This window comes from Nycticebus coucang, chromosome 6 (genome assembly GCF_027406575.1).
Source record: "Nycticebus coucang isolate mNycCou1 chromosome 6, mNycCou1.pri, whole genome shotgun sequence".
In the NCBI taxonomy this organism is placed as follows: Eukaryota; Metazoa; Chordata; class Mammalia; order Primates; family Lorisidae; genus Nycticebus; species Nycticebus coucang.
The window spans coordinates 91518930-91531726 of NC_069785.1; the positions used below are offsets into that span (position 1 = coordinate 91518930).

A 12797-nucleotide genomic window follows, 5' to 3' on the forward strand; every position below is an offset into this window, starting at 1 on the left:
GTCTTCTGTCTCTTCTTGTTCCTCGGTGATACAGTTACAGTTTCTTAAATGAGATCAGGCTCCTTTACAGACAGCCGGCTGCCAGCATCTCCACTGGCGACAGCAGCACCACAGCACGGGTTTTTAGCCCAGTTTCTCGGACTCCCGAGTCTTCCTGGTCTCTCACCCACCCTCTGTTTCCCCCATTGTCTCCTTTGCCCCTGACTCTTGGACTTTCTGGGTGAGGAAAAGACAGGTGTCACTGCTGTTCTCTGCACTCAGCAGCACGTTTCCCCTTTCGTCCTCAATTTGATGCGTGAAAGTGAACTTTTGCGTAAGATTGAAAGCTTGAAAATTGTGAAATTGATAAATCAGTGTTGTTTCTCAAAAATTTTTGATAAAAAATGTTCCCTTCTGAGATTTTTTAAAAAGTTGATCTTCACCAGCTACATTCTCCAAGACTCTTTGGACTTTCATCTGTTGGGCAGAGTTCAAACCCAGATCCCTGAATACAAGGTTGCCTTTATTCCAGTCCTGGCTCTGTGGTTAACAGCCTTGCCTCTTCCTTAGTATAATTATTAATAATATTTGTGGTAGGAGGATTAGGGTTAGGGTTAGATGGTATTGTGGATTTTTTTTGAGACAGAGTCTCATTATGTCGCCCGCGATAGAGGGCTGTGGCATCACAGCTCACAGCAACCTCAAACTCTTGGGCTTAAGTGATTCTCCTGCCTCAGCCTCCCCAGTAGCTGGGACCACAGGCGCCTGTCACAACGCCCAGCTATTTTTCTTTTTGTTGTTGTTGTTGAGCTACGAGTGCTGAGCTGATATGGATTTTTTTTATTAAATTATAACTGTGGATATTATGGGTTTTGTTTAATTCTTTCTTTTAGAAAAACAACAGACCTGGAAAAAAATCATGATTGGTCTAAGTTCAGTCTTCTTTTAAGACCTTTAAAACTCCTTCTGCCTTTCAGTTACTAAGCAACTCAAATGGGCTTTTTGGAAACTTGGGGTTTGCTCTGATCCAGAAATCCTAATTTCCATGTGCCCATCTTTCCGTAGTTCTGAGTACAGGTACTAGCAATGCTCGGTCAAGGCTGCAAGCATCCCTTTCTCTGTGTGTGAGTTACTCCATTTACATTTGTTTTGATTTTTTGTTTCTTTTTCCTGTTTTTCTAGTCATCTCATATTTACCCTAGAATCCTTGCCATTCTTTACAGCTGTCCATACAAGATGTCGCTTTAACTTTCGTGTCCTTTTGGATTGCTGGCTGTGTTCTTAGCATTCCAGAGAGTGCCCATGTGTGCAGGACAGGCAGGGGGCCTCTGGACGCAACCGCTGCTCCCGCCCTCCCCCTCCAGGAAGCTTTCAGAATCACAGGACTCTCCCTTCCTCGTGGGCAGTAGCTGTGAATGTTTATATTAATCATGTACCCTTTGATCGCATATAATCGTGTTGTCCTTGAGTTACCTCGTGGGTCTTGTCCCCTTAACTGAGGTCTGTAAGCTCTTAGGGTTGGAGACCAGAGCTTACATTTCTTTCTCATGCGTAACACCTAGCGTGGGCCACACAGCTGCATCTGGCAGCACTTAGTAAAGCTGGATTGAGTTGAGGAAATCTGTAGCCCTCTTTTATTCTCACAGTACACTGCTGTGCATCCACTGGTTATGATTTCCAGCGTCTCTGTTTTCTGTCCGGTTGTGTTGTTTAATTGGTGGCGCATCAAGGGCAGTCTCTTTACTGGAGATCCAGGAGTGTGTGCTCTCCTGTGAGCTCCAATTCAGTTGCTCCTTCTTTTTTGATAAGTTTTTGCCCTCTTCCATCGTAATAACTTACTGTCCTTTTCACCTCACCTACCCAGTGACACGTGTTTCATTTCTGTTCACTCTCCTAGATCACGAGGCTCTAACACCTGGTCATTGCAAAAGCAGGATCTAGTGTGCAGCCAGCCCCGTGACACACTGCAGCCTGGCCAGACCTGACTGCCTGCTGATTTTTGGCTTAAATATTGCTTTTGCTTGAAGGATCAGAAACTTTAGTTTCTGAAATCCTTATTTTTGACTAAATGTGCTAGATAATAGAATTGTAGTTCTAACACGTACCCCCTTTGTGGACATTTATTAAATGTCGGTTAGACGGTTGTACCTCCCGCCCCAGCTCACCCTACCACCTTCTTCCTGACCCTCTCACCACAGTGTCTTTGTAGGACATTTAAAATGCCCGAATATGTTATCAGTTGTTGTTCAAGTGTGCATATTTTTGCCTTGCAGCTGATGGTGGTGGTTGGGGGCCAGGCACCAAAGGCCATCCGAAGTGTGGAGTGCTACGACTTCAAGGAAGAGCGCTGGCACCAGGTGGCCGAGCTGCCGTCCCGGAGGTGCAGGGCAGGTGAGCATGAGGCCACTTCCCTCCAGCCGGGAAGTTGGGAGCTTCTCTCTCAAGTCTTACTGTATTAATTAGAAGAATCTCTGTTAGAAAAGATTTGATTAAGACAGCTAAGTGGGCACACAGTGATTCAGGGGCCTGTTAAGACATTGATGGGGAGAGCTGCTCTGCCTGCATCTCTGTGGATCTGTCCGATTCTTCACTGAAAGGTGGAGAGGAATTAGCAATTTGCTAGATATTTGCCTGGTTACCTGGAAATGCTCAGGGGTTGAGATGAGAGTTCTCTCAACCTTCAGTTTTAAGAGATTCCTGATTCAACTGTAAACCACAGTTGCTTTTTTCTAAGCATCTATTTTACAAACATTTGTTAATATAAACACTTAACCAAAGCTGCAATTAAAAGAGGCAGTTGCAAACTCTGACTGTCCTTCCTGGGACTTAAACTTGGATCTATAATTTCTGTCTCCCACGGTGAAGGAAGTTATACGTGTAATGGAAAATTTCTATTATGGCAGCACCTTAAAATTAGATCTTGGAGACTGTTACATGTTGGCATATATAGAGTTACTTCAGTCTTTAAAAGTATTTTATTTTGGTCTGGATGTAGTATAATTTTACTAGTTTTTAATGGAACATTAAAATTGTCTTAATCTTATGTTTTAATAAACAGTGCTGTAGTGAATTCCTCATACGTTAACCACTGTGTACAGATGCTAATATATTCTGGTAGGAGAGAACTCTGGAACTGGAATTACTGATTCAGAGGGTATCCTAATAGAATATGCCAATTATTATTCTTACTAATAGTAAATAAAACATGAAGGTGCCAGTCTCCCTACACTCCTCACAACACTTGGTAATTAAATGCTTTGAACTTTGCCAGTCTGGTGGGTGACAAATGATATCTCATCTTAATTTTTATTTCCATAATCATGAGGAAAGTTAAACATGTTTCTCTCTGAATTGTTGCTTTTGTTATTTTTGCCATTTTTATTATATTGTCTTACTGATTTCACAGATAGTGTTAAGGAAAGTAGCCTTCTGGTCTGTCATGTGGTCTGAATATTTGTTTGTATTAATTTTTTATCTTTTGACTTTACTTGTGCTATTTTTGCTATGCAGAAACTTTTTTTTTTTTTTGAAACAGAGTCTCACTTCGTTGCCCTCGGTAGGGTGTGTCATAGTTCACAGCAACCTCAAATTCTTGGGCTTAAGAGATTCTCTCTCTCTTTTTTTTTTTTTTTTGTAGAGACAGAGTCTCACTTTACCGCCCTCGGTAGAGTGCCATGACGTCACACGGCTCACAACAACCTGTAACTCTTGGGCTTATGCGATTCTCTTGCCTCAGCCTCCCGAGCAACTGGGACTACAGGCGCCTGCCACAACGCCCGGCTATTTTTTTGGTGGTTGTTGCAGTTTGGCCGGGGCTGGGTTTGAACCCGCCAGCCTTGGTATATGGGGCCGGCGCCCCACTCACTGAGCCACAGGCGCCGCCCAAGAGATTCTCTTGCCTCAGCCTCCCAAGTAGCAGGGACTACAGGCACCTGCCACAAGGCCTGGCTATTTCTAGAGACAAGGTCTCACTCTGGCTCAGGCTGGTCTTGAACCTCTGAAGCTCGGGCAATCCACCTGCCTCAGCCTCCCTCCCAGAGTGCTGGGATTATAGGCATGAGCCACTGCACCAGGCCCTACTTCTTTTTTACATAGTCCTATACACCAGAGTTCTGTGTCTTTGGACTTAAGGATTTGTTTTTTGCATAGAAAAGCCATACTCCAAAACTATATATGTTTTAAAAATATTTTATGTTGAAATAATTTTACTTACAGAATAGTTACAGAACAAAGAATTCTGGTATACTCTTTTCCTAATATTAACATTTCACATACTATGATATAATCAAAACTATGAAATCGCCTTGGTATATAACTAAAGTTCTTTCAGATTTCACCAGTTTTCCGTTAATTCCCTCATTATGTTTCAGGATGTCACTTTGCATTTAATTGTCATATCTCCTTAGTTTCTTGTGATCTGTGACAGTTCCTTGGTCTTATCTTTTATCCCTTTGTTATTTAAGAGGACCGGTCACGTATAATATTTTGAAGAATGTTTCTCAATTTTGACTGGTCTGATGTTTTCTTATGATTAGATTGAGTTACTATGATTTTGGGTGTGTGATATTAACCTGACCGCTTAGAGAATGTAATATCAGCGAGGTTTCTTTACTTTCACAATGTTATACTTTGGAAACATGAGTTATTTTAGTGCTTTATATTTTATATTCACATCTGTTCATTCTGCTGACTTTTTTAACGTCTGGCCGCTTGTCTCGATACCCTTTGTTGACGAATCTCCCTGCCTTCCTCATTTGAAACGCCGTCTTCCTCATAGACGGAATCTGCCTTGACTGAGTTAGGCTCTGCGTTTCCTGTTCTCCTCCATGGATCTGTTTTTCCTATTCGTGCCTCAGGACGGAGCAGTTTCAGTCACTGCTTCCTAAGAGGTTTAGTGCGTGCTGCACTGGTGTTGTCTTCTTGGTCCTCTGGTAGATTTTTATGGTGTTTTGACAAATTTATTCTTGGGCGTTTTCTCTTTATCATTGATATTGGGAGTGGAGTGTTTCGTGCTGTTCGCCAGCTGGCTTCTGAACTCGCGTCTGATTCCTGATGCAGTTCCCTTTTCATGTCACCGTAAATCATTAGACTCAATTTATTCCAAAATGTACTGTTTGCTTATTGGGTAATTATGAATAGGTTTTACCTTCATTGTGCCCTCCTCCTTCCACCTTTTTCAAAATAAGGGCTGACGGCCTTTAACTGTGTAACCTTGGCCGAACTTGGTTTCATCTCTTCACCCAGAGGTTTTGAAGGGCACCTCAAGGTAGATTCAGTTCTTTTCTTCTTCCCTAGTGATGGGTAGGTTTTTGATTGAAGTACCCTAAAATTTGGTAAGTGTACTCTACTGCCTCATAAGAGGTGGTAGTTCTCTGTTTTGAGACAGGAAAAAGAAAACTACAGTGGTTCAAATTCCCAAAGTGAACATTCCCTGGTGTCCTGTGACTTCCGGATACGGTATGTTTTTACGTGGAAATACGCTGTCTGCTCTGTTGCTGCTCACTGGTCCTCTGGCCGTCCCAGGAGGTCTCCCCATTCTCTGCTAGCAGAGGCCAAAATGAGCTGCTACCACCCAGAGGGCTGCACTTCTACATGCTGTGGGTTGGGGGAAGCAGCGGAGGGTAAGATCAGAGCAGGGCGCAGCCTTTGCCTGCGGAGAGCGTCAAAAATGTGGAGCTGGTCAGACACTGACAGCTGGTGATTCCAGTTCTTCCTGTTGCGATGGAGAACTGTGGGCTGCATTGCCTACCTTCCAGCCGACACAGTGACATGAACACTGCAGAATTAAGAACAATAAAAATTTTAACAATTTGGGCGGCGCCTGTGGCTCAGTCGGTAAGGCGCCGGCCCCATATACCGAGGGTGGTGGGTTCAAACCCGGCCCCGGCCAAACTGCAACCAAAAAATAGCCGGGCGTTGTGGCGGGCGCCTGTAGTCCCAGCTGCTCGGGAGGCTGAGGCAAGAGAATTGCTTAAGCCCCGGAGTTGGAGGTTGCTGTGAGCTGTGTGAGGCCACGGCACTCTACAGAGGGCCATAAAGTGAGACTGTGTCTCTACAAAAAAAAAAAAAAAAAAAAAAAATTTTAACAATTTAAAGCAATGGTATATTGCAGATGTACCATTTGAATGTTATTTTCTATAAGGGTTCAGGATCTAGAGGTAATCTCTTTAGGCTGAAGGAGATCAAGGAAACCTCATAGAGAATGTGAAACTTAGTAACTAGGGCTTGAAAGTTAGAGGGGAGTTTGCCAGATTAAGACCCCTGACAAACGTGCAGAGCCGTGCAGAGATGGCTGGAAGCCTGAGCCTGGCAGTCTGGGCTCTCTATCCAGGGATCTGCTGACGTCTCTCTAGCCCAGGGGTCAGCAGACCTTTTCTTAAAGGAGACGAGAGCATAAGTATTTGGGGCTTTGCAGGTTGTGTGGTCTCTCGGCTATTCCTGTAGTACAAAAGCAGCCATCTGTAAATGAATTGGGTGGGGATGTGCTCCAAGAAAACCTTCATTCGTGGATGATAAAATTTGAATTTCATGTCATCTTTTGCATGCCATGAAGTGTTCTGCTTTTGATTCTTAGCCATTTAGAAATGTAGAGACCATTCCTAGCTTGTGGTCTGTACAAAACTAGTTGGTGAGCCACATCTAGCCTGCAGGCTGAGACTTGCTGACCCTCACTTAGTCCACCTGTGACAGATTAGAAGCACGTCCTGCGAGTGAACTGTGGGGTCTACAGTCTCACTTGGGAAGTGCCCCGTGAAGATCTGAAGTTGAAAACTGTGGGAGATGTACATTGAAGTGGTTGGAAAATAATGGCTCATTAGTTAAACCTATAAACAAATACTTAGAAAATCCAAGAGTATAAAAGATACCTTAGCTCATTCTGTAGCATTTTTTAGTGACTTTAGAAAGGAAGGCAATTTAGTGATGTTGTGTTCTTACAAATAAATAGCATTTTTTAGGGCCTACTTGATCAGGATTGTCCTAGGAGCAGTGTATGTTCTGACGACAGCTGCTGACTTACTGGGATGTGGTCCTCACTAAAATAGTGAGGTGGTGATAGTTGCAGATTAATCATTAAACACCAGAGCAGTGTCTGTGGCTCAAAGAGTAGGGCACTGGCCCCATATACCAGAGGTGGCAGGTTCGAGCCTGGCCCCAGTCAAAAAACTGCAATTAAAAAAAAAATCATTAAATGCCATATTCCTTCTGCAGGGATGGTCTATATGGCCGGCCTTGTTTTTGCTGTTGGTGGCTTCAATGGCTCGTTAAGAGTCCGGACTGTAGATTCCTACGACCCGGTGAAGGACCAGTGGACCAGCGTGGCTAACATGCGGGATCGGAGAAGCACACTGGGGGCTGCCGTGCTAAATGGGCTGCTGTATGCCGTGGGAGGCTTCGATGGGAGCACAGGTAACCCCCTTTCATCTAATCTACATTGCTGTTGGAATTAACATAGCCAATTTTATAGAACAATTAACATAGTAGCCAATTTTATAGAAGAAGTTGTGGGAAAATCAGGACACATTTTAGTGTTTTAACAGATATTTAAAGATAAATTTAAAAATCTGTTGCGGTGGCTCATGCCTGTAATTCCAGCACTCTGGGAGGTTGAGGCAGATAGATTGCCTGAGCTCAGAAGTTGAAGACCAGCCTGAGCCAGAGCAAGACCCTGTCTCTACAAATAGCCGGGCGTTGTGGCTGGCGCTTGTAGACCCAGCTACTTGGGAGGCTGAGGCAAGAGGATCACTTGAGCCCAAGAGCTTGAGTTTCCTGTCAGCTGTGACGCCATGGCACTCTACGGAGGGCAACAAAGCGAGACTCTGTCTCGAAAATAAATAAATAAATTAAGAAGAACAACAGTTTCATTAAGAATTTCCTTAAATGATGTATAAGAGCTACGTACGTAAACGTTCTATTTTACGCGTCAGCATCAGTCATCTCACCAAATTTACAAAGCTCCCGAATGTCAGCAGAGTGGGTATGAGCCCTGTGGGGAGCAGCAGGCTGCTCCTTTTTATCGTGTTCTTGATGTGTTTATTATATTCCACCGTTTCCTTCTTTAATTTCAGCCCAATGTCACATACCTGGATTATGTTTCCTCAATAATACATATGTAAAAGAACAACTGAATTTTTTTTATAGGAGGAAATGAAGAGTGTTGTGCTTTGTTACAGGTTTATCATCAGTGGAAGCGTATAACATAAAGTCTAACGAGTGGTTCCACGTCGCCCCGATGAACACGAGGAGGAGCAGCGTGGGTGTCGGGGTTGTGGGAGGTAGGTGCCCGCGCTCCCTTCAGGAGGTGGCTCCAGGTGCATCCCGCTTCCTGATGCTTGAGAATGGCTCTTCCAGTAATCTAAACACCGGTGTGATTAATGGACACTCAAATTATCATTTAAAAAAGAAAAATAGTGGTGGCGCCTGTGGCTCAGTGAGTAGGGCGCCAGCCCCATATGCCGAGGGTGGCGGGTTCAAACCCAGCCCCGGCCAAACTGCAACAAAAAAATAGCCGGGTGTTGTGGCGGGCACCTGTAGTCCCAGCTGCTCGGAGGCTGAGGCAAGAGAATTGCGTAAGCCCAAGAGTTAGAGGTTGCTGTGAGCCGTGTGATGCCACGGCACTCTACCCGAGGGTGGTACAGTGAGACTCTGTCTCTACAAAAAAAAAAGAAAAATAATTATCCTCTCTATATAAATTAATCTGTGTAAAAGGCCTGCCCTCCTTCCTCTCTCTCCTTCCCTTCTTTCCCCCTCCCTCTCTCTGCTTCTTTCTCTTCTGCTGTGTGTCCTGTGTGGAAGATGATCATCTGATCTTAGTATACAGAGCCTGTCACAAAAGCGTATACACATGTTAAGAAAGGAAAATATGGTATTAAATTTGTAATGCTCAGGTTACATTTGACTTCTGCAATTACAAAAGGTGCTCACCACAACTGGTATTCATCTTTTGTTATTGGTATATATTGAGTATTAACATTTTAATACAGTTTTTTCTTTTCTTGCTTTCTTTTTTTTTTTGAGACACAGTCTGACTTTGCTGCCCTGGGTGGTGTGCCGTGGGGTCATAGTTCACAGCAACCCAAACTCATGGGCTTAAGTGATCCTCTTGCCTCAGCCTCCCACGTAGCTGGGACTACAGGTGCCCGCCACAACGCCTGGCTAATTTTAGAGATGGGAGTCTCACTCGTGCTCAGGCTGGTCTCGAACCTGTGAGCTTAGGCTATCTACCTGCCTCGGCCTCTCAGAGTGCTGGGATTATAGGCGTGAGCCACTTCTTCCAGCCTTTTCTTAGCTTGTTTATACATTTTTTTTTTTTTTGCACCCTCCGTAGTTGTTTTGAGAAGAAGTCAGCTGACATATTTGTGAAATTTTATCTCTGGAGAAAAGCTGTTTAACATTTAAGGAATGGATTGTTATAGTTATTTATTCATATCCTACTTCGTCCCCCCAACACTGCAGAGGTCCTCAAACTTTTTAAACGGGGCCAGTTCGCTGTCCCTCAGACGGTTGGAGGTCCGGACTATAGCTTAAAAAAAGAAATAAAAAACTATGAACAAATTCCTATGCCCACTGCACATATCTTATTTTGAAGTAAAAAAACAAAATGGGAACAAATACAATCACACCACCTCATGTGGCCCGTGGGCCGTAGTGAGGATCCCTGCCCAACAGAATTTAAAGAAGGCTCTAAATGTTACTCTTTGTTATTTTCTTCTAATACTGGCTTGGGAAAATTTGTGGGTTCCCTCCTCCTCTTCTTCACCATGAGTGTAATTCTCTGTATTCAAAAAAAAAAAAAAACTTTATTGAGATACAATTCACTCACTTAACTTACATAATTCAGCATGCATCCATCATCACAGTTCATGTGGGATATTTTTCTTACCCCCAGAAGCAGCACTGCACCCCTGAGCCATCAGCCCCTGTCCTGCTCAGGGGGGACTAATCTACTCCCTGCCCTTGCATAGCTCTGCCTCTTCTGGACCTTTCATCTGTTTGTTAATGAAATCGTGTAGTGTGTGATCCTTGGTGACTGGCTTTTCACTTAACAGAATGTTTCTGAGGTTTATCCATGCTGTAGCATTTATTAAGTAATGTATGATTTTTATTACCAGGTAGTACCCCATTTCTTTCAGGTATTAACTCTCAATTTAACTCTTTTTTTTTTTTTTTTTTAGTTTACTAAGATACTTTGGATATTTAATTTCATTTTCCAGAATGTTGTTCGTTTATCAAAGTCTTATCTAAAGATATGTGAATGTACTTTCTGTTCTATCAAATTATTGATGAAAATATAAAATTAATAGCATAAGCTATATCCTAAAGATCTTTTTTAAATTTATTTTTTATTTTTGTAGAGACAGAGTCTCACTTTATCACCCACGGTAGAGTGCTGTGGCGTCTCAGCTCACAGCAACCTCCAATTCCAGGGCTTAGGCAATTCTTTTGCCTCAGCCTCCTGAGCAACTGGGACTACAGGCGCCCGCCACAACGCTCGGCTGTTTTTTTTGTTGCATTTTGGCCGGGGCCGGGCTTGAACCCGCCCTCGGTATATGGGGCCAGCACCCTACCCACTGAGCCATAGGCACCACCCCTATACCCTAAAGATCTTTATAAAATTATTTGATTACTCCACTGACCACCATTAGACAAAGCCTTAATATAGTTTATAACAATCAGTAACACTTTAAGGGGCAGCTGCTACCCTAGGGGGAAATATATTAAGGTCTTCTGACTTGAAGAACGCTTTCTTATAAACCTGGCTTTCTTTGTGATTTCCTGCATAGGCTTGCTCTATGCTGTAGGGGGCTACGACGGAGCTTCGCGGCAGTGTCTGAGCACGGTGGAGTGCTATAACGCCACGACCAATGAGTGGGCCTACATAGCAGAGATGAGCACCAGGCGCAGCGGGGCAGGTAAATGCCAGCCTCAGCTGGCATCCGGAACACAGAAATTATGGGAAATAATTAGATGGGTGAAATGATTCATTGGCATTTCTGTACACTATCTGAAAATGTGCGATATGCTGATTTAGTGGCACTGTTGAATATCTTTTGAGTTGTGCAGGAAGTGGTAGGTAGCTAGCTCTACTTAAATTCTACTTTGTGAAGTTTAATTTCTAAAGGCTCTATGTAAAGACTTCTGTGTTTCATTTGTATGTTCATATTGGTTAGTATTCTTTTTACTTTTTTTTTCATACTTACTGGGGAACTTGTTTAATAGTGTTTTTCATATCTCTTATATATTTGGGGCTTTAATACTGAATTAACTTCTTTGAGGATATTGTTTTCAAAAGGAATATATTAAAGGATGTTTTTCCTCTGTGCGTTTCACCTACAGATTTATTTTATTTTATTTTTTTAAAGGAAAGCATGAAACAAGGTTTACTGAGAAATAGAAAGACAGGTTTACGGAGTAAGAGAGTTTAGAGAGTAGGATGCACTTGGTGTAGGCAGCAGACAGGCCTCCATTGCCAGGGCAGGTGGGCAGGGAGGCCTGTTACTTTATTTTTGATGAGACTCTTTTTTAAAAATAATAGGACTTATTAAGATCTTTATTTGTCAGTTCTTTTTATTTCCATTTCTTAAAATGGAGGCTTTGATATCAGCTTGCTTTTATTATGGATTATAATTTTAAAATTATAGATTATAACTATAAAATTATTTTAGTTAGAAATCACTTGAATAAACCCTGGTATGTTACATATTTCCTTTTCTTTTTACTCTACTATAGTTTGGTTGGTTGTCTTTTATAGGTGTTGGTGTATTAAACAACTTACTGTACGCTGTAGGAGGTCATGATGGCCCTTTAGTACGAAAAAGTGTTGAAGTATATGACCCCACCACTAACACGTGGCGACAGGTTGCAGATATGAACATGTGCAGAAGAAATGCAGGTATTTGTGCAATTTAAGATTGTATTTTGTATATGGGATGTATTTAAAGTTATACGAGTATCACTTTGGATTTCCTTTGTTCTTTTACTTACTGTGTTCTCTGACAGACTTTGAACACTATTGAGGCAGAAACTTAGGTAATAAATCCCAGAGTGTGTGCCTAACAGTATCTGGAGCACCAGAGGTTGTTGGAACACTTGAGTCAACTTACAATTTCTACTAGCCGCACTCTTGGGTGGTGAATGTGGAGACTCCTCCCTTAGTTGAGCCTTCTTCATTTGATACTAGAATTTATTCATTCTTACCACAGGTACCACATACTGGAGATCCCAGTTCTTAGGGAATTTAGTCAAGTAAATATTTATAGTTGTTTAAAAAGCTAGTGGATTATCTGAATCTGGAGGGTAAGCCTGAAGAGATGACCCTATATGATGGAGTTCAAGATTTTGAGAAGATGGAAAAAAACTAAAGAACAACAAATAATAATTTAAAGAAAGCAGAAGTCTTCACGATTAAGAAACTAACACTGCTGCTTGGAAAAAAAGATATAAAAAGGAGAAATAGAAATGGAAGGTAGATTCGGGATAACTAGGTGGCTTGTCAGGAAATGCTAGTCTTCAAAGTACCATTCTCTTCATGCCATTTTCCATAGTCTACAGTGAGACCCTGATAATTCTGTCAGTCACTGTCCACCACTGCGTGATGTTGCAAGACGCAGCCAAAGTGCTCTTCCTGGTGTCCCCTCACTCACATGTAATTCCTGGGCAGACTCAGTCTGTGGGACTGCAGCACTGCCAGCTGCACGGCAGAATTTATTATTAATTTTGTTTGACTTTGTACCTTGTGTAGTTAATTGTGTTTGGTGAGACACTAAAAGCCTTTCGGCTGTAGGTAGCCTAGAACCACGGTGAGACCCTCAAACCCGAGC

General features: G+C 42.6%; 1 protein-coding gene across 1 annotated transcript in view; it reads left to right on the forward strand.

The window, feature by feature from the left end:
* KLHL2 (kelch like family member 2) overlaps positions 1-12797 on the forward strand; it is a 123941-nt gene that overhangs the window by 102466 nt on the left and 8678 nt on the right. The window contains exons 9-13 of the mRNA XM_053593194.1: positions 2253-2370; positions 7189-7386; positions 8151-8252; positions 10761-10889; positions 11729-11869. Coding sequence (XP_053449169.1) covers positions 2253-2370; positions 7189-7386; positions 8151-8252; positions 10761-10889; positions 11729-11869 — 688 coding nt within the window. The remainder of the gene's footprint in view (positions 1-2252; positions 2371-7188; positions 7387-8150; positions 8253-10760; positions 10890-11728; positions 11870-12797) is intronic.